This window comes from Stegostoma tigrinum, chromosome 1, assembly GCF_030684315.1.
Source record: "Stegostoma tigrinum isolate sSteTig4 chromosome 1, sSteTig4.hap1, whole genome shotgun sequence".
Classification (NCBI taxonomy): domain Eukaryota; kingdom Metazoa; phylum Chordata; class Chondrichthyes; order Orectolobiformes; family Stegostomatidae; genus Stegostoma; species Stegostoma tigrinum.
In genome coordinates this window covers 159,316,322-159,343,970 of record NC_081354.1, presented here as the reverse complement: position 1 = coordinate 159,343,970, position 27,649 = coordinate 159,316,322, and the positions used below count along the sequence as shown (strand labels likewise).

Sequence of the window (27,649 nt, the reverse complement as noted above, 5' to 3'; positions counted from 1 at the left end):
CAGATGAATTTAGGGCATAGTTGGGACCATGAGCCTAGGATAGGGCTATACTGTGGCTCAGGGAAGGGCAGGACTGACAGCGTAACATTTCAGAATATAGATGCTACAGGAAGGATAGAAAGGGGAACAAGAGAGGAGGGAAGTAGAGTTTTTGATTAAGGATAACATTACAGTCACAATTAGGGAGGATATTCCTGGGAGAATGTCCAGTAAAATATTATGGTGGAACTGAGAAATAAGCAAGGGATGATGACCTGTTCTGGATTGTACTATAGGCCCCCAAGTATGAGAGGAAATCTTACAAATATGTAAGGAGGACAACACAATGGCTCAGTAGTTAGCACTGCTGGTTTGATTCCACCCTTTGGCAACTGTCTGTATGGAGTCTGCACATTCTCCCATCTATGTGGGTTTCAACGGGGTGCTCCAGTTTCTTTCCACAGTCCAAAGATGAGGTTAGGTGGAATAGCCATGCTAACTTCCCCATAGTAACCACAGATGAGCATGCTAGGTGGATTAGCCATGGGAAAATGCAGCATTACAGAAATGGGGCAGGAGGGTGATGCTCTTCAGAGTCAGCAAGGATTCCATGGACCAAATGGTCTGTTCCCACAGTGTAGGGATTTTATGATCTCATATCTGTAAGAATAATAGGATTACAGTAGTTGGGGATTTTAACTTTCCAAACATAGACTGGGATTATCATAGCGTTAACAGTTTAGATGAGAAGGAATTTGTTAGGTGATAATAAGAACATTTTCTTACTCAATACGTGGGAGTACCTACCAAGGGAGCAAAACCTTGAGCTTCTCTTGGGAAATAAGGTAGGGTGAGTGACTGAGGTGTCAGTGAGGGAGCATTTCGGGGCAAGTGATCATAATTCCATTCATATTAAAGTAGTTATGGAAAAGGATAGATATGATCTAAAAGTTCAAGTTCAAAACAGGAGGAAGGCCAATTTTGACATTCAGACACTAACTTTCAAAAGTTGATTGGGCAAGGCTGTTCACAGGTATACTGACATTTGGAAAGTGGAAAGCTTTCAAAACTGAGATAACGAGCATTCAGGGACAGTATGTTCTTGTTAGTGCAAAGGGCAAGGCTAGTAGGTGTAAGGAATGCTGGATGCCTAGAAAAATTGAGGCTCACATCTAGAGAAAGGAGGCAGCATACGTCAGGTAGAGACAGATGGGATTAAATGAATCCCTCAAAGGGTACAAGGACAGTAGGGGTATACTTAAGAGGCAAATCAGGAGGGCAAAAAGGGGACATGAGATAGCTTTGCCATCAAGGGTCAAAAAGAATCCATGATGATTCTATAAGTGCATTAAGGGCAAAATTGTAAACAGGGAGAGAACAGGGCCTCTTAAAGATCAACAAGGCCTTCTATGTGTGGAACCACACAGTATTTAAAAATAGAGAAGGACATGAATGCTAGGAACTTGGGGAAATAAACAGCGAAGTCTTGAAAAGTGTCCTTATTACAGTAGAGGTGGTGCTGGTGATCTTAAAATGCACAAGAGTTGATGAATCTCCAAGACATGATCAGGTGTATCCCAGAACTTTGTGGGAAGAGATCCTGGGCCCTTTGCTGAAATTTTTGTATCAACAGCCACAGGTGAAGTGCCAGAAGACTGGAGGGCAACTAATGTGGTGCCATTAATTATGCAAGGTGGTAAAGAAAATCCAGTGTACCACAGACCAGTGAGCCTGACATCAGTGGTGGGTAGGTTGTTGGGAGGGATTCTGAGGGGCAGGATGTACATGCATTTAGAAAGGCAAGGACTGACTTGGATAATTAACAAAACTTTGTGCATAGGAAATCTTGTCTTGCTAACTTGATTGAGTGTTTTGAAGAAATGACAAAGGCAAAGCAGTAGACAATGTCTATGTGGTCTTCAGCAAGGCATTCAACAAGGTTCTGTATGGCAGACTGGTTAGTAAGATTAGATCACATGGAATTCAGGGGAGCTAGCCAACTGGATACAATATTGGCTTGAAGGTAGGAGAGAGGGAGTGGCAGTTGAGGGTTGTTTTTTGGACTGGAGGACCGCGACCAGCGGTATGCCACAAGGATCAGTGCTGGGTTCCACTGTTTTTTGTCATTTATGTAAATGATTTGGATGTGAATACAGGAGGTACGGTTAGTAAGTTTGCAGATGACACCAAAATTGGTGACGTAGTAGTCAGTAAAACTGGGTTTCGAGGGGTATGGGCCAAATGCTGGCAAACAGGGGTGAGTTGGACCAAAGGATCAGTTTCCATTCTATACATAGAACATAGAGTTCAACCTGGATAAATGCGAGGTGATGCATTTTGGAAGGTCGAATTTGAAAGCTGAGTACAGGATTAAGGATAGGATTCTTGGCAGCGTGGAGGAACAGAGGGATCTTGGTGTGCAGATACATAGATCCCTTAAAATGGCCACCCAAGTGGACAGGGTTGTTAAGAAAGCATATGGTGTTTTGGCTTTCATTAACAGGGGGATTGAGTTTAAGAGTCGTGAGATCTTGTTGCAGCTCTATAAAACTTTGGTTAGACCGCACTTGGAATACTGCGTCCAGTTCTGGGCGCCCTATTATAGGAAAGATGTGGATGCTTTGGAGAGGGTTCAGAGGAGGTTTACCAGGATGCTGCCTGGACTGGAGGGCTTATCTTATGAAGAGAGGTTGACTGAGCTCGGTCTCTTTTCATTGGAGAAAAGGAGGAGGAGAGGTGACCTAATTGAGGTATACAAGATAATGAGAGGCATGGATAGAGTTGATAGCCAGAGACTATTTCCCAGGGCAGAAATGGCTAGCACGAGGGGTCATAGTTTTAAGCTGGTTGGTGGAAAGTATAGAGGGGATGTCAGAGGCAGGTTCTTTACGCAGAGAGTTGTGAGAGCATGGAATGCGTTGCCAGCAGCAGTTGTGGAAGCAAGGTCATTGGGGTCATTTAAGAGACTGCTGGACATGCATATGGTCACAGAAATTTGAGGGTGCATACAGGAGGATCAATGGTCGGCACAACATTGTGGGCTGAAGGGCCTGTTCTGTGCTGTACTGTTCTATGTTCTATGTTCTAGAACAGTACAGCACAGGACAGGCCCTTCAGCCCACAATGTTATGCCGACCATTGATCCTCATGTATGCACCCTCAAATTTCTGTGGCCATATGCATGTCCAGCAGTCTCTTTAACGTGCCCAATGACCTTGCTTCCACAACTGCTGCTGGCAACGCATTCCATGCTCTCACAACTCTCTGTGTAAAGAACCTGCCTCTGACATCCCCTCTATACTTTCCTCCAACCAGCTTAAAACTGTGACCTCTCGTGTTAGCCATTTCTGCCCTGGGAAATAGTCTCTGGCTATCAACTCTATCTATGCCTCTCATTATCTTGTATACCTCAATTAGGTCCCCTCTCCTCCTCCTTTTCTACAATGAAAAGAGACCGAGCTCAGTCAACCTCTCTTCATAAGATAAGCCCTCCAGTCCAGGCAGCATCCTGGTAAACCTCCTCTGAACCATCTCCAAAGCATCCACATCTTTCCTATAATAGGGCGACCAGAACTGGACGCAGTATTCCAAGTGCGGTCTAACCAAAGTTTTATAGAGCTGCAACAAGATCTCACGACTCTTAAACTCAATCCCCCTGTTAACGAAAGCCAAAACTCCATATGCTTTCTTAACAACCCTGTCCACTTGGGTGGCAATTTTAAGGGATCTATGTATCTGCACACCAAGATCCCTCTGTTCCTCCACACTGCCAAGAATCCTATCCTTAATCCTGTACTCAGCTTTCAAATTCGACCTTCCAAAATGCATCACCTCGCATTTATCCAGGTTGAACTCCAGCTGCCACCTCTCAGCCCATCTCTGCATCCTGTCAATGTCCCACTGCAGCCTACAACAGCCCTCTATACTGTCAACGACAGTTCTAAGATTCTAATGTACAGGATGGGAGAATGGCACTAAATCGTGATGCTCGGAGCACCAGTGCAGATATGATGGATGAGCCATAGAAACACAGAAAATAGGTGTTGTAGGCATTCAATCCTTAGAGTCTGCACCACCATTCAACATGGTCACGGCTGAGAACGCAATCTCATTAGACCATTCCCATTTTCTCTCCATACCCCTTTAGCTGCATGGGCCATGTCCAGCTGTCTCCTGAATATATTTAATGAACTGGCTCGAACAGCTTCCTGAGAGAATTCCACACGTTCACAACTTGCTGAGTGAAGAAATTCTTCTTTCTATCAGTACCAAATGGCTTACCTCTTGTTCATAGGTTACAACCCCCAGTTCCAGACCTCTGCAGTATCAGGAAGATTCTTCCTGCATCTAACCTGTCCAGTCCATCAGGATTTTATATATTTCTATGAGATTCCCTCACAATCTTCTAAATTCCAACAAATACAAGTTCAGTCATCCAGCCTTTCATCCTGTCAGGTCTGCCATCCCAGGAATCCACTGTACTCCCCCAATAGCAAGAATATCCTTCCTCAGACAAGACCAAAACTGCACACGAGGTGTGGCTTCACCAAGACCCTGTATAACTTCAGCAAGACATCCTTACTCTGATACTCAAATCCTCTTCTGCACAATTCTGAGATTCTATGATTCAAGATGGCGCCAACACAGACAGACTCTCTACAGCAGATTTTATTCTTTATATGTTATGATCTGCCTGTACTGCATGCAAAACAAAAAACTTTTCATTGCACTTAGGAAAACATGGAGAGCACATGCCAGAAACTATTTTCTATAACTGCTAACAGTGGGCTGTAACGAGGTACTGTTTGCAAAATAAGAGCTTACATTTTTGATGACTCAGTACTGTGGAAATAATAGGTGCACACTAGAACTTCTACACGAAGCACTTACAAATAGATTTATTTGTTGCTTCAATGTGATTCACTACTGGGTCCCGATACATAACTAAAACCAAGGCTAATGATAATTCTGTTGGATAACTCGTTAAGTGCCAGCAGTGGTAGTCCTAAACTGAAACTTTCCTACCTTGCAATTTAATTGTCCAATTAATATCATTTACCACTTTCTAAAAACGTTTTCATCAAGAATATGGATCACAGTAAGAAATTATTGATTACTGTTAGAAAACATGACTGGAAATATTGAACACAGGTACTACATGTAAAATCAAAATGCTGAGAGCTGGGAAGTGGAGTCAAAGCTGAAAATCAAGATTTTACTGAAAAGGTGCAGCAGATTCATTGGGTCACACAGTCAATTCCTGTGCTAATTCTTAATGTTCTATCATTCTATTTTCCAATATGTTTAGAACTATATTATTTTACTTCTTGCATCACTAAGGCATAGGATACCATAACTCAGGGTCAAAAAGTGTGGAGCCAGAAGAGCACAGCAGGTCTGCCAGCATCAGAAGTGCAAGGGAGTCAATGTTTCGATATGGAACACTTTTTCAGAAGGATCCTGAATAGGAGTTCCGACCCAAAACATCAGCTTTCCTGCTCCTCACGTGCTGTCTGACCTGCTGTGCTTTTCTAAATCCACATTTTTTGACTAGCTTCCAGCATTTGCAGTCCTTTCTGTCTCCAAATTACAGCTCAGAGGTTACAGCATTGGCCTTATAAATTAGGAATCGGGTGTTAATATCACATTCTAGTGGTATTGTCAAAACAGACGTTGCGTGTCAAGTGCAATCTGCACTTGTGCAACAACCTTGTACGCCAAGGCCATAGGCAAAGATCACCTTTAAGACAGGCTAAATGATTTCCAGAGCATTGTCATATGGAGAAAAGATATTTCTCCTAGGTGACTTTTAACACAGAAGTTGGATTAAATAGTTCCAAGGCAAATATGCTTCAACCATCATGATATTAGCAAGTTGCAGGAAAAAAAAGGACAATAAACAATGGACAATTTCTACTTTAACTTTCTTCAACATTCGTTGGTGCATATCATCTGTTCCCTAGTCAATTTTAAGTACCAACAGCCTATCCAACACTATTTCCTTATCCATTTTGAACGGAGTTTCTTCCTGTCACCATGGCCTGGTGATTATCTCAGATAGTAAGAACTGCTGGTGCTGGAGTCAGAGATAACACAATATGGAGGTGGAGGAGCACAGCAGGCCAGGCAGCATCAGAAGAGCAGGAAAGCTGACATTTCAGGTCAGGGTCCTTGATAAAGGCAGGTGCAAAGTTTTAATTTCATGCCATACTCATGCTCTCTATATCCATGCGTACATCCCCTTTTTTGGTCCCTAGCTGACCTTATTCCTTCTTTAACTACTCTTTTACTAGTCATATGTCCATAGAATACTTTAGGATTCCCCTCTGTGTTGGTTGTCAACCTTTCTTCATTATTCCCCTTTTGTTTCTCTAATAGACTTTTTCACCGACATCCAAACCTTCCAAATTCCTCTTGGTTCTCAATTGTACTTTCTGCCAGACATTTAGACACTTGTCATAAGCACCTTATGTTCATTTATATCTCATTTGTAATGAGGGGAACTCTGGATTTATTTGTCCCTTTTGAGGGAATATGTCTTGACTGTACTCAAATCATCTCCTCTTTAAATAGTGTATTGTTGAGTTACAGATTTATTCCCACCTTTTGTTCCAGCCTACCCAACACAGCTGATTATTTCTTTCTCTAGATTGTTCATTGTTATTCTTCACTATTATCCTAAACTTTACAATACAATGATCATTGTCTCATAAATGCTGCCCCATTAGCATTTGATGTAGTTGGCCCACCTCATTTTCAAGAGCCAGATCCATCAGTACATCTTTTCTTGTTGGACTAGACAGATACTGCTATATCAAATTATCCTGAACACAATCAAGGAATGCTTGCCCCTCACTGCCATTTAACAGTATTCCTGTCTTTACTAGGGTAATTAAAGTACCCCATTATAATTACTGCTCAATGTTAGCATCTCTAATTTCCCTGCAGATCTGTTGCTCCACAGCCTTCTCACTAGTTAGTGGTCTATAAATTGCATCTACGAGTGTAATTGTACTCTTTTTGTTCCTTCATAATATTGTTAACCTATTGATTCGGTCCTTGAAGACACCCTCCTGAACATTCTCTTCCTCCATTATTGCCATGCACTCCTCAACCAATACTGTCATTCTCCTCCTTTCCTTCCTTTTCTATCGTTGTTGGACACCATGCACCCTGCATATTTAAAACACCTGACTATCACAACATATTTCCACATGGCAAGTTGCACCTGTCACTTTCCAAACTTATTAACTGTACTCCATGCATTTGCAAACATTTAGAAACCCTAATTTTAAATTCATAATTTTCTCCCTACTTTAACTTCACTTACTAAGTTATTATCCACATAGTGGTCTGCCTAAGCATTTTATAAACCCTGACATCCTTCTCTAATATTCTCGTTCTTGGTTCCCACACTCCTGCCGAGTTAGCTTAAAATCATTCAAACAGCACTAGCAAAATGCTCTGCAATGAACTCAGCACAAGCTCAGTAGAGTCTGGCTTGTATGCCTTCTATCTTCCCCAGAGTCAGATCTAGTATTCCTGGAATCCAAAGGCTGCCCCTCCTTCATCATCTTTCCAGCCACGCATTCATGTCTCTTACCCTTCTATTTCTGTACTCACTCGCACATGGCTTTGGTACTAATTCTGAGATTACTATATTTAATTTCGTGCTTACTAATTTTCTACCTAGCTCCCTAATTTCTGATTGCAGGACAACATCCCCACTACTAAGTCATTGGCACTAAACAAACCACAACTGCCAACTATTCAAAATCCCACAGGAGGTGAGATATACAAATGAAGAAAGTACCATAACAGTCTACTTTTGTAGCGTTTATTTAACGTGAATCACAAACCACATAAGTTAAACATGAATGAGAAGGTAAATTATGGTCAGTACAAACTATAAATTAAATACAGAATGGCTGATATAATAGAGGACTTCTCATGAGATAATAAATAAACAGAATATTTCTTGAATATATATGGCACTACGCAAAATCTTAGTCTTTCCAAGTCAACAATTTGGTTATTGAGTCACAGAGATGTATAGCACAGAAACATACCCTTTGGTCCAACTCATCTATGCTGACCAGGTATCCTAAATTAATCTAGTCCCATCTGCCAGCATTTGGTCCATATTCCTCCAAAGCCTTCCTAGCCATATACACATCCATCTTAAATGTTGAAATTATACCAGCCTCCAACACTTCCTTTAACAGCCCATTCCATGCACGCACCACCCTCTGCATGAAATAAAATTGCCCCTTATGTCCCTTTTATATCTTTCTCCTCTTACTTTAAACCTATGCCCTCTAGTTTTAGTCCCCCTATGCTGGGAAAAAGACCCCATCCATACCCCTCATGATTTTATAAACCTCTGTAAAGGTCACCCTTCAGCCTCGAATGCTCCAGGGAAAATACCCCCGGTCTATTCAGCTTCTCCTTTAGGTCAAACCCTTCAACATTTTTGGAAATCCTTTTTGAACCCTTTCAAGTTTCACAACATCCTTCCTTTAGTAAGGAGACCAGAATTGCACGCAGTATTCCAAAAGTGGCCAAACTAATGTCCTTTACAGCTGCAACATGACCTCTCAAAGCCTATTCCCAATTCACTGACCAATAAAGACAAGCATACCAAAAACCTTTTTCACTGTCCTATCTACCTGTGACTCCACATGCAAGGAACTATGAACCGGCAATCCTAAGGTCTCTTTGTTCAGCAACACTCCCCAGGGCCTTATCATTAACTGGACAACTCCTGCTCTGATTTGCCTTTCCAAACTGCAGCACCTCACATTTATCTAAATTAAATTCCACCTGCTACCCCCTAGCCCAGATAACCAAGATTCCATTACACTGAAGTAGTCTTCACTGTCCACACACCTCCAATGTTGAGGTCATCTGCAAATTTACTAGTCATACCTCCTGTGTTCACATCAAGTTATCCACAAAGGTAGCTCTTTGAATCCCTTCAGGCAATCATCATTCAAACAGCACACTCCTGCAGAGGTTTGGCTACGTTCACAATAGTCACATTCGCCAAAAGACTTCTCTATCTGCACCCTTCAATAGACATCATGAGATGGTAAGTTCAACTATAGCAAAACAGAAACAAAACTGTAAGTCAGCCTAATTGACAATCTTGGCATTGACCCCTCTCTGTGCTATTTGACACATTCACAAATTCTTTTGAATTTATCTTTCCTGTTATCCCCTCTGCTGCAGTCCTCCAATGAATATTGCTGAAAGAACGAGACTTTTCATCTTGCACTCAACAGAGCAGTACAGGAAGAATACCTAATGTCAATGAAACCAACAGTTTACACTGCACAAGATGGCGGCACTGGCTGACTGGCAACCAGTTTCTGATTGCTAGAGGCATTGGCATGAATAATGTACTAGGGAACAGTTAAATGACAAACATTTTTTTCAAATTTAGAACACAAGAACTAGGAGCAGGAGTAGGACATCTGGCCACTCGAGCCTGCTCCTTCATTTTATAAGATCATGGCTGATCTTTGAGACTCAGCTCCACGTGCCCGCCCACTCACCATAATCCTTAAATTCCTTTACTTGCTGCATTCAATTTAAATAAAATTGCTTTTTCTAGTAAAGCTTAAATTCTAAGTTACCAGGCGACTACCCAACCCTATCTCCTTTCTTCTTTGCAGGATGTAGTTGGTTTCCTTGCGACAAATTTCTGCCAGTTCACGAGATGCCCCATCTACAAGCATAAACCTACTTCAGGCTGCTTAGCTCTCTCTTTCTCAATGCTCAAGATGTTTTTAACACAAACAAAATCAAGTCATTTTCACAGAAGTGAAGAATAAAATTTGTACTTTCTCCCACTTTAGAAAACAAGCTTTCAATTAATACAATATTATAAACATGCGTAACAATCTTAACTTCTTTTCTAATGGTATTGCTTCTGGGATGAGGATCACCACGTCACATGAAACTGTACTCCTTAGCATCTAAGACAATTACAGTTGATCCCTTTACAACTGATAGCTCGAAGAGGACTTTAGAGTTTTTCTTAAAGACTGTTACAGATTCCCTAACAATTTATAAACATTAATAATTTTCGTCACTTCACTGTTTCCAGGCAAAAGTCATCACAGCTCGTTAAGCCAAACAGAATTTTCACAAAAACCATTTGATACAACTGCTTCAAGCAATAAATGCATGAATTACCACACACATTTAGGAAGCCCCCATTTATCAAAATAGTAGTAAACTTTTCTCTACAGTTTGAGGGGTGTAGGCTGTTTAGTGATGGTGCAAGGAAAGAATAAAGCTGCCACCAATGCGTGTGTCCTTTTGCACTGCTTTAAATCATATGTGGACATGCAATTGGCCTGAGGGAGGGAAAGATAAGTACCCAGGAGGGGAGGTTGGGGGAGGTGTGAGAGAGTGAAAACAAAGAGCAAGAACAAAGACAGTGTGGGAAGAGAGCGAGAGCAAGAGAGGGGGAAGGGGCTGTCTTTGCGGGCCTAGACGCAGGGCCCTTGTCCTTCCATACTCCATAGAACTCCCCCTCCACCATCTTCTCTCCCCACCGCTGAACCTAGTTTCAAAAGCACATGCACAGTATGGCATTTCCACATTCTACACAATGGTGAAATGTGTTTAGAATCATGAGCATACGCATTCCCAAATTAGCACCCATGCATAGTTGCGTACAGTGGCGGCTGTCAGCAAATACTACCAAAGCCATTAGTGTAGAACCTAGCTGGCTGAACCCTATATCAAACATTCCCTGGAGGAAGATGGTGGTTAACAACAATCTGGCAGCAAACTTTGCACGAAATAACATGGATCAAGATGCATACTTCAACCTGTACAAAATTTGTGACCCCTTTAAAGCACAAGCCTCAGCAGAATTTCGATTGAACAGTTTGAAAATTAAGTTAGTCTGAAAGATACCAACAGCAGCAATAGAATACTTCAATCTTTATTTGAAAGTCTTGTACATTCATAATATTTTGCTAACTTACTCTTGACATTCAGCCGAGACCTTCAATTCTTTGGTTCTACTGAGGAAAATCTTTACAAGAGCTTGAAAGTTTTCTGTCCGAGGATTGTTTTCAACTGAAACACAAAGATATAAACTCAGTCTGAAATGATAAGAATATGCAAGATGTAAGATCTTAAAAAGTATTTTTAAAGTGAAAGCAAAGGTGCTCATTTAAGAGCACATTTATAAACTTATTCCAAATTCATGAGTGAACCATAAAATGTACTTTTCCTCATTTAAATGAATGAAGCAAATGGAAGTTACATATTTCTCAGAGTTTAATAAAGATCAGTATTATTTTGAAAAGTAGCACAATACAATAGTTTACAGTGTAACAGCCATAGCTATCTCCAGTACACTGCTTAACTGATTACTTTCCTTACACTAAACAAAACAATAAAAGTCGGCTTTGCGAGCAGTTGAAGTCTACATTTACGCTTTCTGGCAGAGGTTAGTAGTGAATGTGGACTCTTGAAACTAGAGTGCCACTTCTCTCCTCAGAAACTCTGACATACCCGGAGGTCCAACTTCTGCTCCAACTGCAGTTACTTAAATGCACAGTAATGCTGAATTAATTTGAACTCTTCAGCATGATTATATCACTGACATCAAAAAACTAAAAAGGGAACCAGTAAATTGAATTATATTTCTATAAACATCAATATCAAGAATAATTGGAAAGTTAGTAAAGAGGAGACAATTTAAGTTATGAATACTTACTCAATAATTTGGAAATCGAAAGCGTTGCCTCTTCCAAGAGCTGTGTATCAGTACTGCAACAAAAGAGTATTGTAAGATGGTTACACAATTTTGAAACAACAATTTTAAAAATGTATGATTATTGTCCACAGCATGAGTACAGATGAAGTGAAATACGAAGAACGTTGCTTAAAAAACGTCAGGCTTGTTGCTGAAGCTCTTTGGCTTGTACTCATCATAACAAATGCAACAATGCCAAATTTCAAATATTTGAAAGTGTGCCAGCTGGGCATGGCATTGCACTGAGAAATGAGCCAGAGAACAGTAGTCACCAATTTCACAGAGTTGAAACTGGTGCAACACATGCATGTGTTCTCTCAGTCTTCAGCATTAATACAAAGAGCTTCTGGTACATCTGGAGGGACACAATGTAAGCCTGAGAGTCAGCGTTAAACTGGTTTTCAGTTCAAGTCTTCACAGCAAAGTTTGTCCAAACTCAGTATCACACCAAATGTTGGACACAAAGTTTTCCAAATACTTGCTGATCAAGTATGGTCAGTATATTACTTGTTTCAAACTCCTGAAGAGGTGTGCTGTTTGACGTTATCTGCCAGTCTTTGGGACATGCATCATACCTGACATCACATCAGCAGTGAAATTCAGTACATGTTTCAATTCAACAAAATAGATGACAACCATTTTCAGGTTCATTTCTCAGGGAAATGACCTGATCAATCAAATGACCTGCCAAATTTGTACATACAAGAGCAACTCACCTCTTAATTCACCAGAGTCTGGCGCTATTTACATGGCACAAGTCAGGAGTGTGAAGGTGTCAAAATACAGGACAAAGCAGCCTGCTTGACTGATTAATTTCCTCCAATATTGATGCATGTAGCAGCAGGGTGGACCATCTAGAACGTACACAACTGGAATTTATAAAGGCACCTATACAGCACCTTGCAAAACCATTACCACTACCCTCAAGAAGGGCAAGGGCAGCAGATGCCAGTTATCACCTGCCAGTTCCACAACGCCATCACCGTCCAGACTTAGAAATACATCCTTGTTCCTTCAGTGAAACAGAAAAATGCTGGAGTTCCTTCCCTATCAACACTGCGGATGTACCTGCTGCAAACAGACTGCAGCAGTTCAAGGTGGTAGCTTACCAACATCGTCTTGATGACAATTCGGAGGTAGGCAATAAATGGCCCAGCCAGAGCCCACAGACCCCTAATGAATAAAAACAAATCTAAACAGAGCCTAGAAGTTAACAGTCAATCATTAACTGCTGCATTCTCCATAGCAGTATCTCTACCAGAATCTACTTGTCAATTCTCACTCTTCTATCAGAGTGAGAATGTTGTTTTCCCTCAAAATGTCTTGTTGAATGAAAGATGAAAAGCTTTGACAGTATGTGGCTTTTTTCAGCAATACTAAAGTTGTGTAAGATAAATGACCATTTAAGAAACAGAACATTTTAGAATTACATTAGAAACATGAGTAGTCTTTCTACTATGTTAATACTTCCTGTATCTCAATTTTATGCCACAATGTTTAACATGAATATTAAACTTCATACATGAACATCTCAAACAATGCTTTTCATAAACATTTATCATACAATATCCAATGCAATTATTAACAATTTATTATTTTCCTGATCAATAAAATCACAGAAAATACTTAAAAATAGTCTCCATTAATCCACACAATTCCTACTATACGAAATAAAATTTCACAAACCATAGATTTCAACATTAAAGGACTGAATTTTTAAGTTGATTGTTTACGTGGAATCAGCATGTGCATAAATTTAAGATGGGAAATCCTATCTGTAAATGGTTACCAGTAATAGTGTAGTAAAGAACGTTTCTGAGCCCCTTAATGTCAGTAACACCTTACACTGAAAAGTTCATTAAGTACAGGAAATGAATTTGCTTTTCTTATAAATTTGTACTTTTCGGCTTGAACTGTTCGCAGACAGACAACACCAACAAACAGCAGCAGCGATCTAGACTTTTGATACTGAGTACTAAATAAGGCTGATTGAGAATTATTTTTAAAGACAAATATCAATATACTGCTGTAAAATATTTGGTTCTGCCTCATCATAAATTTTACAATATAAAACTTGCATACAAAATTTTGGAAATTATACTCAAGCCGATCAGTGAAGTTTGTAGTATGAAAAGAGATTTTGTTTTAAATTCTTGATTTATCCCAGTATATGAGACCCAGAAAGCATGTAATCAGGTTTGTGTCTTCCTATCTAATACTTCCGCTGTTCAATTTCCCTCAATGTGTACTTTGCAAACAAAGATTACAGAAGCATAGGATTTAGCCTGTAAGGCTGCATGGCAGGAACATAAAGACAAAATCGTTGATAACAGGACAAAAGGTATAACCCAAGAACATTAAATAGCCATCACAATTTTCATAAGGAGGCAGATGACATGTGGAACTGCTGTGGGGGAAGCAGCTGCATCACCTTCTACCCCTTCCACCCCCACGGCCCCAACACAAACTGCTAAGCCCGCAACCAATCTATACAAGCAGTTTCTCACTTCCTTATTTGTTGCCACTGGTGACCTAGGAACTTCCTTCATCTGCTCCCCTTCCAGTCTCTCTCGTCCAACTATAAAGAAGGCTCCTTCTCAGCACTCAAATTCTTATGGCATCCCCAGCACTCTCCGGGTCTCAGACTCCAAGGACTTTCTTCCAAACTTTTTTCACATCACAAGGCCCTCCTACATAATCAGAATATTACACAGTGTTGACACTCCTGATACCTCTTCCCAGTGCTCATAGTCTGAAAGATCCTCATAGAAATACTAGATTGGAGTTAATGTATCAGTGATAATGGGAACTGCAGATGCTGGAGAATCCAAGATAATAAAATGAGAGGCTGGATGAACACAGCAGGCCAAGCAACATCTCAGGAGCACAAAAGCTGACGTTTCGGGCCTAGACCCTTCATCAGAGAGGGGGATGGGGTGAGGGTTCTGGAATAAATAGGGAGACGGGGGAGGCGGACCGAAGATGGAGAGAAAAGAAGATAGGTGGGGAGTAGAGTATAGCTGGGGAGGTAGGGAGGGGATAGGTCAGTCCAGGGAAGACGGACAGGTCAAGGAGGTGGGATGAGGTTAGTAGGTAGGAGATGGAGGTGCAGCTTGGGGTGGGAGGAAGGGATGTGTGAGAGGAAGAACAGGTTAGGGAGGCAGAGACTGGTTGGACTGGTTTTGGGATGCAGTGGGTGGAGGGGAAGAGATGGGCTGGTTATGCGGTGCAGTGGGGAGAGGGGACGAACAGGGCTGGTTTTGGGTTGCGGTGGGAGAAGGGGAGATTTTGAAGCTGGTGAAGTCCACATTGATACCATTGGGCTGCAGGGTTTCCAAGCGGAATACGAGCTGCTGTTCCTGCAACCTTCGGGTGGCATCATTGTGGCACTGCAGGAGGCCCATGATGGACATGTCATCTAAAGAATGGGAGGGGGAGTGGAAACGGTTTGCGACTGGGAGGTGCAGTTGTTTATTGCAAACCGAGCGGAGGTGTTCTGCAAAGCGGTCTCCAAGCCTCCGCTTGGTTTCCCCAATGTAGAGAGAGCCACACCGGGTACAGTGGATGCAGTATACCACATTGGCAGATGTGCAGGTGAACCTCTGCTGAATGTGGAAAGTCATCTTGGGGTCTGGGATAGGGGTGAGGGAGGAGGTGTGGGGGCAAGTGTAGCATTTCCTGTGGTTGCAGGGGAAGGTGCCGGGTGTGGTGGGGTTGGAGGGCAGTGTGGAGCGAACAAGGGAGTCACGGAGAGAGTGGTCTCTCCGGAAAGCAGACAGGGGTGGGGATGGGAAAATGTCTAGGGCGGTGGGGTCGGATTGTAGATGGCGGAAGTGTCGGAGGATGATGCGTTGTATCCGGAGGTTGGTGGGGTGGTGTGTGAGAACAAGGGGGATCCTCTTTGGGCGGTTGTGGTGGGGGCGGGGTGAGAGGGATGTGTTGCGGGAAATGCGGGAGACGCGGTCAAGGGCGTTCTCGACCACTGTGGGGGGAAAGTTGCGGTCCTTGAAGAAATTGGACATCTCGGACGTGCGGAAGTGGAACGTCTCATCGTGGGAGCAGATGCAGCGGAGGCAGAGGAATTGGGAATAGGGGATGGAATTTTTGCAGGAGGGTGGGTGGGAGGAGGTGTATTCTAGGTAGCTGTGGGCGTCAGTGGGCTTGAAATGGACATCAGTAACAAGCTGGTATTTCTATGGGTCTTTCTGAGGTGCACTTGGAATTCAAGATTTATTTAGAAAAAATAACTCCAGCACACAGGTAGTATTACATGGAACAATAACACTGGTCTTAGAAAGCTTGTGCCACAGCACAAGCAATTTCACGGAATACGTACCAGACTAAACAACAACAGGTCAGGAACATTTAGGTAAGATAATGCAAGTGGAGATATAAACATGTTAATTTTTCAAGACAACGGCTTTTCATCAGAAGCCCTGTGATCACCCATCAGATGTTCCTTCCTTTAGATTGAAAAATTGCCATAACTCCACTAATTAAGAAAGGTGAGAGCGCAAAACCAGAGAATCAGACCTGGCAGCTTGAACACTGCTGTAAAGAAGGTATTTGTATATAAGGATAGGGTGACTAAATGTTTCCACAATTTTCATCTGAGCAGAAAGAGCTAGTATAAATTCTTAATGCTGGATCAAGTCTGGTGAACCTGATTGAACTTTTGATGAGCTTACTAAAGTATTGAACGGATGAATAACTGGATGTTAATCCTACAGAAGTCTGGAAGGCACGAAATTGAGTCCCTCATAAGAGGCTGCTGATTAAAGTTGAAGTAGGTAGAACTGAGGACATATTATTGAACTGGAGGTTGGCCGAGTGCAAGGAGACAGTGGAAGTCATAGGGCAGATACTATAATTGCCAAGATGTTACCACTGACATCCCATAGGGACCCGTGTTGGGTCCTCAACCATTCTCTGCATTTATTGACAACATAGATGATGTAACAGTAAGTGGCTTATCCAAGTTTGAAGACGATGAAAGGCAAGCAGTATCATAATCAATGTTGCTGCAAAGAGATATTAATGCATTAACTTCTGTACTGGATAGTATCTTTCAGATGAAATATTTAAGAGTCTACCCTTTGAGAGGTCCTATCTAATGACATTATTTCAAAAAGCAGAGGATAAATCCTTGATGTTCGAGCCAATATTTATCTCTCAATCATGTCACAAAACAGATTATCTGTTTGGTAATACATTACTTCTTTTTGGGATCTTGTTACATGCAAATTGGCTGTCATTTTTCCTATATTACAACAATGAGTACACTTCAAAAGTACTTCACTAGTTTTAAAGCAGTGCTGTTATGGCACGCTTACTTCTTTAACCGGGAGCCTAATCCTCCCTCCACTGACCCCTTCACCCACCTCCAACTCAAGTCCTCTTCCTGGACACAACCCCCAGGCCACCTACCCTCCCTCAACCTCCTCTGATGAAGGGTCTAGGCCCAAAACGTCAGCTTTTGTGCGCCTGAGATGCTGCTTGGCCTGCTGTGTTCATCCAGCTTCACACTTTGTTAAATCAATATATGAATGCAAGCCTCTTTTTCCTTATAAAGCTAGCTGTTTTCAAAGTGTATCAGAGATAATGGGAACTGCAGATGCTGGAGAATCCGAGATAAAGTGTAGAGCTGGATGAACACAGCAGGCCAAGCAGCATCTTTCTTGTTTTCAAAGTGCACATTACTTTGTATGCTTTTTCTTACAGTTTGTAGCTTAATGCTCTTATTCTTACTGAACTGTTACTGTACCCTTCACAAACATTTTATTTACATACACACAATATTTTTAGTTCATGATTGCCATTCCAATTTTCAGAGTTTTGAATCTCAACTCAGTTCAAATCCTCTTTGATCCCAAACTTCTAGTCTGTGACTTTCAATAACTCCTTACTCCGAGGTAATGCAGTTTCACAAAATGCTCTACATATAACCATTGCTGTCCAACTTTTCCGAAACAAAGTAAAACTGAAACAATAATCTCTCCTTCTGACCTATGGATGCTTCCCTCAAATTAAAAAAGAAACTCAGTCCAGAAACTTCTGACAGAAATCTTGAGGTATAATGGTTCACACTGATAAGTCATAAAATTCTAAAGTACCCACAAGCCCATTGGATTTCCAAAGTAGGGCCCACAAACTGCTTTCAAATAAATTTAAGAAAACACATCATGGCTACAAAAAATGCTTCCAAATTATTTAACAAATTTGGACACTAAGAAAACCCAAATGTTACTAGCACAAACTTCAAAACAAACTAAAAATGTAAACATATTAAAATATATATAAATCAGACAATTTACACTCATATCACAAAGTGTGTTTTGGCCATTTGGGGTTAGTCTGGATTAGTTAGTCTAAATTTTAAAGCCACTTAAATAAATGTAAATGCCATCTTCAAATTAGGCACTTTTAAAAACTTATCTTCACCAACCTCTATTGGAGATGCATCTTTCCATGTTAGTATTGATAAGAATGACATACACATGGCCATTGAGAACATCTAGTTCCATTCTCAATTTTTGGATACGCCCCATTGTGCGACAACTAGACTTCAAAAAGATCCAACAACTGGCTATCCACAAGACACTGTGGCCATCAGCAGCAGCAGAATTGCATTCAACCATGATATCCCTGCATATCCCTTACTTTACCAGACAAAACAATCGACCCTGCTTCAACGAAGAAGGGGGAATGCCAAGCATAGCGCCAGGCAGACCTCAAGATGAGACGCTACGACACAAAACTTCTTGGATGCCAAATAGCAGAAGCAACGTGCCATAAAACAGGGCCAACCAACCAATGGATCAAATCTAAGCTCTGCAGACCTGCCATATCTATTCACAAATCATGGTAGGAAAAACAACTGAAGGTCAGAAGTGGGGTTGCTTTGTGATAATTGTGCAATTCTCAGCACCATTCATGACTCCTCAGACACTCACAGAATCAACTCCACAACAACATTCTGAAGAACATCACATCCAGACCCACCCCTTAACCACACATTACCCATAGCTAACCCACCTGTCCAGCACATCCCGAGACACTTTGGGCACTTTAGGATGGCCAATCCACTTAACCTGTACATATCTGGGCTATGGAGGAAAACCAGAGCATCCAGAGGAATCCCAAGACGACACGGGGAGAATGTCTGTGTGCAGTGTTCCGTCACCCAAGGGTTGAATCAAACCCAGGGTCCTGGGGCTGTGAGGCAGCAGTGCTAACCACTGAGTGCTCCCACATATAATTCATGTGCACAAGCTGCAAGACTTGGACAATATCAGCCCAAGCCTGAATGAGTGATCAGTTATGTTTACACCTCAAGTGCCAGACAGTAACCAAAATTCTAAGCAATTCCCCTTGAAACACCCAGTATCAACATTCCGGGCTTGCCGTATAAATACATATAAATACATATAAATGGCTATAAGAGTAGGTTAGAAGCTTGAAATACTGCAGCAAGTAAATCACTTCTCCACTCCCACGAGCCTGTCCATCTACTATAAGGGATGAGTGAGGAGTGTGATAGAATATTCCCCACGTGACTGGATTGCTGCAGCTCCAACAACACCTAAGAAACTTGACACCATTCAAGACAAAAGAGCCTTCTTGATTGGTGCCAAATGCACAAATATCCATCCCTTCAACCTCCAACACACAATACATATCGCTGCTACTATCTACAAGATGCACTGCAGAAACTCAACAAAAGATTCTTATGGAGCACCATCCAAACCCATGACCAGAAGGACAAAGGCAGCAGATACATGGGACTACCACCAACTGCACGTTCCCCTCCAAGGCACTCACCATCATGACTTGGAAACATACTGCTATCTCTTTACGGCATCAAAATCCTGGAACGCTCTCCTGAACAGCACTGTGGGTCTACCTACACCACATGGACTAGGCAGTTCGAGAAAGCAGCTCACCACCATCTTTCAAGGGCAACTAGGGGCAGGCAATAAATGCTGGCCAGCCAGTGATGCCTACATCCAACAAGTAAATGCAAAAAAATTCACTGGCATTATTTCTGTTGGTGGATACCATTGGCCATGAAACTGAACTGGACAAGTATGTACAATGGCTACAAAACAGGTCAGGTGAGAATTCTGAAATAAGGAACTCCATTCCTCATTTCCAAAGCCTGTCCACCAACTGCAAGGTGCTACTACATAAAGATAGACAGCCAAATTTTTTTTAAAAATCAGCCTCTCTATCCCTAATTTTACTGTGTTGAAAATAAAAGTACTTAATGATCCTCAAAAATTGCCACTGATTCCTTACCAGACATTTTAAATAAAATATCAGATATCAGATCAACTTACTAAAGTTTTGGAGTAGATCTGTAGCTGAGGTTGTGGGTGTTGAGATTGGTTGGCTCACCGAGCTGGTTCATTGTTCCGCAGATGTTTCGTTATCATGCTTGGTAACATCCTTAGTGCAGCCTCTGATGAAGCATCGGCATGTAATATTAACATGCTCTTAATAAACACATTGAACTTGACGCTATATACATTCCAATACGGAGGAAACCCAGAAGGGAGGCAATCCATCACAATGGACCCAAGAGTTTAAAAACCAGGCAGGAAAACACATTGACTCTTCATCAGACGCTGCACTGTTGATGTTACCAAGCACTGAAACGAAACATCTATGGAACAAACCAGCTCGACGAGCCAACCAATCTTAACAACTTACTAATAATACAGTGCCTTTCGCACAGCAAAGTTAATCAGCGAAGTAATTTAATAATTAGATATGATTTAAACCCAATCTTCCTTGATCCTAGGCCCAAAGACCAAAAGACAGACAAACAGCCATCATTAAGGAACAAATTAAAAGGAGGTTAAAAAAAAAAGAAACCAGACAGTGCACTTGAGCAGCGTCCATAATCCCTAATTTCACGGGCTCAAGATTGTATCTTGCACTGTTTCTGAAGGCACCAATTCATACAAATAGATTCCAGTAGACTTCAAAGAATAAAAACATAAATTGCTGGAAAAACTCAGCAGGTCTGGCAGCACCGCTGGATCAAAAGCAGAGTCAACATATTGGGTCCTGTGCCCCTTGTTCAGGACTTATAACTCAGGTTCTATTCTCCAAACTTTCAATAGTTAATAATGGGAGGACAATCAGATAGAAATCTGGACTGACCTATCCCACCCCTAACTTCCCCACCGACATTCACCTTCCCTGGCTCTAACCCGGCCTCTTTGACCTGTTTGTCTCCTCTCACCCTATCTTCTCCTTTATCCATCTTCTATCCGCCTCCCCCTGTCACCCTCGTTATTTCAGAATCCCCTTCACCTCCCCCATTTCTGAAGGGTTCCGACCCAAAACATCAAGCTTTCCTGCTCCACTGATGCTGCTTGGCCCGCTGTGTTCATCCAGCTTCACACCGTGTTATCTCAGCAATCAAACCTCCGTTGGTATATTTCACTGGTACAATTCTTTTGACTTAAACATAGTTCAAAACCCAGTTCAAACTTTGGTCGTCTACCTATGAGGCCTTAGTTATCATTCAGCATCTGCTATCTGTTTGGATACAAATGCATCTCTGGAACGAAAACATCTAGAGCATTCTTTGAACAAGAACTAATCTGAAATTAACCTCAAGGTCTGGCCCCACGCAAATATCAGTTTGTTTGTTCTCATTTTTTTTTAAAAATCGTGCTGCTGCTCACAGCTCAAAAGGTTCATGATTCACAGTTTCAAGCCAAAGAAGAGAATAAAAAACTCGAAGACACAAGACAAGAATGTGACGAAATACTCTTCACTTGTCTAAATGAATGCACAATATAAGAACAATAAAAGAAATCCACATCAAAGCAGCCCACTTGACCAGTTTGTCCATCACCATCAACATTCAAGAATTCAGCAGACAATCTGGACAAGTATGCCACCAACATCACGGACTTCATTAGGAAGTGCGCACGGACTGCATACCAAAGCACAATCTATGTGCTCCCCAACCAGAAACCTTGGAATGAATGAATTGGAAAATCCACTGCCTACTGAAGACTAGACGTGTGACATTCAAGTCAGGTGACCCGGACCAACACAGGAAATCCAGATATGGTTGCCGCTAAGCTATTAGAGATGCCAAGAGGCAGACCAAGTTAGAGGCTCAAACTAACTTCATGTACACCTGCCACCTGTGGCAAGGCCAACATAATGTGATGGGACATAAAATGAAGCAGGACAAAACAGTGGACAAAGACACATCAGTCCCTGATGCACTCAATGCTTTCTTTGCTCAGTTCGAGTAGAAAGCCAGTGACACTGTGTCATCTTTAATGACAGCCCCAGGCACCCTGCCTCTCCCGTCACTGCTGCAGATATCACACTAGTCTTTCTGAGAATAAATCCAAGGAAAGCGATTGGCCCAGATGGAGTCCCATCTAGTATTCACTGACACCTTCAACCTCGCCTTGCTGCTGAAGACTCCACCTGCTTCAAGACCATCATCATTCAAGAAAATACATGCAACATGCCTGAACAACTACTGCCACAGTGGTTCTGACCTCCATAACCATGAAGTGCTTAGAGAGGTTAATATGACCCACATCAACTCAAGCTTCCTAGCCTGCCTCAATCCCCTGCAATTTGCCTACTGGCGAAACCGGTCCACAGCGGATGCCATTTCCCTAGTCGTACATTCATCCCTGGAATAGCTGAGTAACAAGGACACCCATGTCAGGCTCTTACTCATCGACCACAGCTCTGCCTTCAACACCATAATCCCTACTAGACTAATCTCAAAACTCTGAGACCTAGGTCTCAACTCTGCTCTCTACAACTGGATCCTCAGCTTTCTGACTCCCAGACTGCAGTGAAGATAGACAACAGCACCACATCCATGACAATCCTCAACACTGGGGACCCACAAGGATGCATACTCAGTCTCCTACTATAGTTCCTGTACACCCATGACTGCGTAGCTAAGTTCCGTACAAAGGCCATCTACAAGTTTGCTGACGGCACCACCATTGTTATATCAAACAAGGAGTCTGAATACAGGAAGGAGATAGTGTGCTTGGAGTCGTGATGCAATGATAACAATCCCCCTCTCAATAATCGGCAAAACTAAAGAACCGATCATTGGCTTCAGGAAGAAAGGAAGAGGACATGCCCTACGTGGATCAACGGAGCTGAGGAGTAAAGGGTCGAGAGCGTCAGGCTCCTGGGAGTGACAATAATCAATGTGTCCTCAACTTCTCACATAGATGTGATTGTCAATAGGGCATAACAATGCATCTTCTTCCTCAGGCAGCTCAGGAACTTTGGCATGTCTATAAGGAGCCTCACCAACTTTTACAGGTATATCACAGAATGCCTTCTATTCGAATAAAAACCGAAAGAACTGTGGATGCTGTAAATCAGGGGCAAAAACAACAAGTTGCTGGAAAAACTCAGCAAGTCTAAGAGAAAAAGAGGGGGAGGGGGAGGGAGACACACACACAGTTGGACAGGCAAAAGAGTTGCTAAATGATCGGGCTGGAAGGGTAAATAGTCACTGTTAGTCAATGACAGTCCCCATTAACAACTATTCACCCTCCTTTGTCTGTCCAACTGTCTCTTTCTCTCTCTCTCTCTCTCTCTTTGGGCTCTATCCTATCATTTACTCCCTACCCTACCCACCTCCCTATTTTCTACATGTAAACCAATGTTTTCCCAGCCACCATCAGTTCTGAGGAAAGGTCACTGGATCTGAAACATTAACAGTTTTCTCCTTCACAGATGCTGCCAGACTTGCTGAGCTTTTCCAGCAGCTTTGCTTTTGTTCCATGCTTTCTATCTGGGTGCACAGCCACTTCATACGGCATTAACTCTATCCAGGACTGCAAAAGACGACAGAATGTTGTGTGCGCAGCCCAGACCATCACAGAAGCCAACCTCCCATCCACAGACTTGTCGCCGTGGAAAGGCTGCCAACATTATCAAAGACAGCCCTCTCCCAGCCCGGTAATTTCTCTTCCAACCTCTTCCTTCAAGCAGAAGATACAGAAGCTTGAACACACAACAGGTTCAAGAACAGCTTCTTCCCTGCCGTTATTAAACTGCTGAATGGACCTAACTTCAAATCTAAAAATTATACTTCATGTACCTCCTGTGCAGCTATAATCAGCACCAACAGATTTAGCCACAAAGGGTATCATAGCTATTTCTTACTACTGGATCAAAAGTCCAGAGATGCATAATTGCTAGGTCATGTCATAGAACGGCAATCAAAAGAAAATGGAAGCTTGAATCAATTTTCTTTTCCCAAATTCTACGATATTGAGGCCATTTGTAACTCCTACCACTTTTCTGGCCAAGATCAGTGAACCAAGCATAGGCTTTGGACAGTATATTCCTGATCTGTGCAGTTCCACTCCACCAAGGGCAGCAAATTCCCTAATGAGAGAGTAAGAACCGCAGTTGCTGGAGTCAGAGATACCACAGTACAAAGCCAGAGGAACACAGCAGGCCAGGTAGCATCCGAGGAGCAGGGAAGTTGATGTTTCAGGTTGGGATCCTTCTTCTGAAGGATCCTGACCCTAAACGTCAACTTTCCTGCTCCTCTAATGCTGCCTGGCCCACTGTGCTCCTGCAGCTCCACACTAAATTCATTAATGAGCCTCGGGCTTAATACATTAACATTATTTCATTCAACCAGTGAAATTAGACTCCAAGAAAAGCAAAGTATTTACTCCATAAAATATAAGCTGAGCTATATTCCTGTAGACAATAACTTCCTTTTGTTGGGGAAAGAGAAAAACGCAGGCAGAGAAAGGGTAGTGATTGTGCATATGTGACCTCCAGGCACTGAAATAACCACATGTCCTCAAAATGTATGATATCACTTGATACTAACCAGCAATATCAAAAGCGGCTGTTGTCAAATGTTTCAAAAGTCGTTCTATATATAATATAAATGCTAGTTGTCTATCAGGGGTAACCTAATCTCGCAGTTCAGATGGCAAATTGCTTGAGATTTAGTCTCTCAGTTTGTGATGTTAACTGAACTCCTCGATTGGGTTACAAACTTTTAATCCCCTCCCTAACAACCATCTAGTGTTTATCCTCAGTTTACTTAACCACCAGTTTTCTTGCTATTTATGGCCCACAAATGCATTAAGTTTTCCAATCGTACGCAGCTTCCAATAACTGTAATATATCACTTCAGATATATTCATTAACATTAAGACATTTCCTTAAAGTAGTCCGTTTAAGCGTTTGGAGTTCCACTAATTTCGAAAGGAAAGTATTATTTAAAACTCATTCATAAAAACCTTTCAAATTAGTTCAAACAAACTTCAAAGACTTAATTGTTCATCTGAATTAGTATTTTTCTAAGTGATGTGTTTTTGGTTTTGAATTCAGTATACTGAGGCTTTGTGAAATGCTGGACATGTATTGGGAATTATCCGTAGATTCCTCAAGACAAACTGCCCTCAGTTTCAGAATCATCAGTCCATGGCATCACCTAAACTCTTTTTTAATTCATTACATAGAACATAGACCATTACAGCACAGTTCAGGCCCTTCAGCCCTCGATGTTGTGCTGACCTGTCATACCAATCTCAAGCCCATCTAACCTACACTATTCCATGTACATCCATATGCTTATCCAATGACGACTTAAATGTACCTAAAGTTGGCAAATCTACTACCGTTGCAGGCAAAGCGTTCCATTCCCTTACTACTCTGAGTAAAGAAACCACTTCTGACATCTGTCTTATATCTTTCACCCCTCAATTTAAAGCTATGCCCCCTCGTGCTCGCCGTCACCATCCTAGGAAAAAGGCTCTCCCTATCCACCCTATCTAACCATCTGATTATTTTATATGGGAAGAGGGCATCGGTAGCTGGCCAGTAGTCATTGCCCATCCCGAGTTATTGTTGAGAAGGTGGTGGTGAGCCGCCTTCTTGAACCACTGCAGTCCACGTGTTGTGGGTTGACCACAATGCCATTACAGAGGGAATATCAGGATTTTAATCCAGCGACAGTTAAGGAATGGTGACCAGTAACGGTGGTGAGTGGCTTGGAGGGGAGTTTGACCGTGGTGGCGTTCCCATGCATCTGCTGACTTGTCCTTCGAGATGGAAGTGTTTTGGGTTTGGAAGGTGATGCCTGATGACCTTCGTAAAACTTCAGCAGTACATTTCACAGATTGTACACACTGCTGCTACTGAGCGTTGGTGGTGAAGGGAGTGGAGGTAGTGTCAATTAAGTGACTGCTTTTTATTTGGTGTCAAGCTTCTTGAGTGTTGTTGGAGCTGACCCATCTAGGCAAGTGAGGAGTATTACTTATGCTTGGGCCTTGTAGATAATGGACAGGCTTTGGGGAGTCAGGAGATGAGTTACTCAACAGAAGTATTCCTAGCCTCTGTGATAATGGGGACTGCAAATGCTGGAGAATCCAAGATAACAAAGTGTGGAGCTGGATGAACACAGCAGGCCAAGCAGCATCTCAGAAGCACAGAAGCTGACGTTTCGGGCCTAGACCCTTCATCAGAGAGGGGGATGGGGAGAGGGAACCGGTATAAATAGGGAGAGAGGGCGAGGCGGACCGAAGATGGAGAGGAAACAAGATAGATAGAGAGGAGAGTATAGGTGAGGAGGTAGGGAGGGGATAGGTCAGTCCAGGGAAGATGGACAGGTCAAGGAGGCGGGATGAGGTGGTAGGTAGGAAACGGAGATGCGGCTTGAGGTGGAAGGGATGGGTGAGAGGAAGAGGAAGAACAGGTTAGGGAAGCAGAGACAGGCTGGGCTGGTTTTGGGATGCAGTGGGGGAAGGGGAGATTTTGAAGCTTGTGAAGTCCACATTGATACCATTGGGCTGCAGGGTTCCCAAGAGGAATATGAGTTGCTGTTCCTGCAACCTTCGGGTAGCATCATTGTGGCACTGCAGGAGGCCCATGATGGACATGTCGTCTTAGGAATGGGAGGGGGAGCTGACACCCGGCACATTCCCCTGCAACCACAAGAAGTGCTACACTTGCCCCCACATCTCCTCCCTCACCCCCGTCCCAGGCCCCAAGATGACCTTCCATATCAAGCAGATGTTCACCTGCACATCTGCAAATGTGGTATATTGTATCCACTGCACCCAGTGTGGCTTCCTCTACATTCGGGAAACCAAGCGGAGGCTTGGGGACCGCTTTGCAGAACACCTCCGCTCGGTTCGCAATAAACAACTGCACCTCCCAGTCGCAAACCATTTCAACTCCCCCTCCCATTTCTCAGATGACATGTCCATCATGGGCCTCCTGCGGTGCCACAATGATGCCACCCGAAGGTTGCAGGAACAGCAGCTCATATTCCGCTTGGGAACCCTGCAGCCCAATGGTATCAATGTGGACTTCACAAGCTACAAAAACTCCCCTTCCCCCACTGCATCCCAAAACCAGCCCAGTTCTTCCCCTCCCCCCACTGCATCACAAAACCAGCCCAGGTCGTCCCCTCCCCCCACTGCATCCCAAAACCAGCCCAGCCTGTCTCTGCTTCCCTAACCTGTTCTTCCTCTCACCCATCCCTTCCACCTCAAGCTGCACCTCCATTTCCTACCTACTAACCTCATCCCGCCTACTTGACCTGTCAATCTTCCCTGGACTGACCTATCCCCTCCCTACCTCCTCACCTATACTCTCCTCTCTATCTATCTTGTTTTCTCTCCATCTTCGGTCCACCTCCCCCACTCTCCCTATTTATTCCAATTCCCTCTCCCCATCCCCCTCTCCGATGAAGGGTCTAGGCCCGAAACGTCAGCTTTTGTGCTCCTGAGATGCTGCTTGGCTTGCTGCGTTCATCCAGCTCCACACTTTATCCCTAATCTCTGACCTGCTCTTAGAACAAAGAGCAAAGAAAATTATTGTACAGGAACAGAC

General features: G+C 42.7%; 1 protein-coding gene across 6 annotated transcripts in view; it reads right to left on the bottom strand.

The window, feature by feature from the left end:
- The window catches only part of dym (dymeclin), a 438,871-nt gene that overhangs the window by 370,625 nt on the left and 40,597 nt on the right, over positions 1-27,649 (bottom strand). For all 6 annotated transcript variants that reach the window (XM_059649745.1, XM_059649765.1, XM_048533408.2 and 3 more), the window contains exons 3-4: positions 11,723-11,775; positions 10,983-11,076 (exon numbers count right to left, since the gene is read on the bottom strand). In XM_059649745.1, the coding sequence (XP_059505728.1) occupies positions 10,983-11,076; positions 11,723-11,775 (147 nt within the window). The remainder of the gene's footprint in view (positions 1-10,982; positions 11,077-11,722; positions 11,776-27,649) is intronic.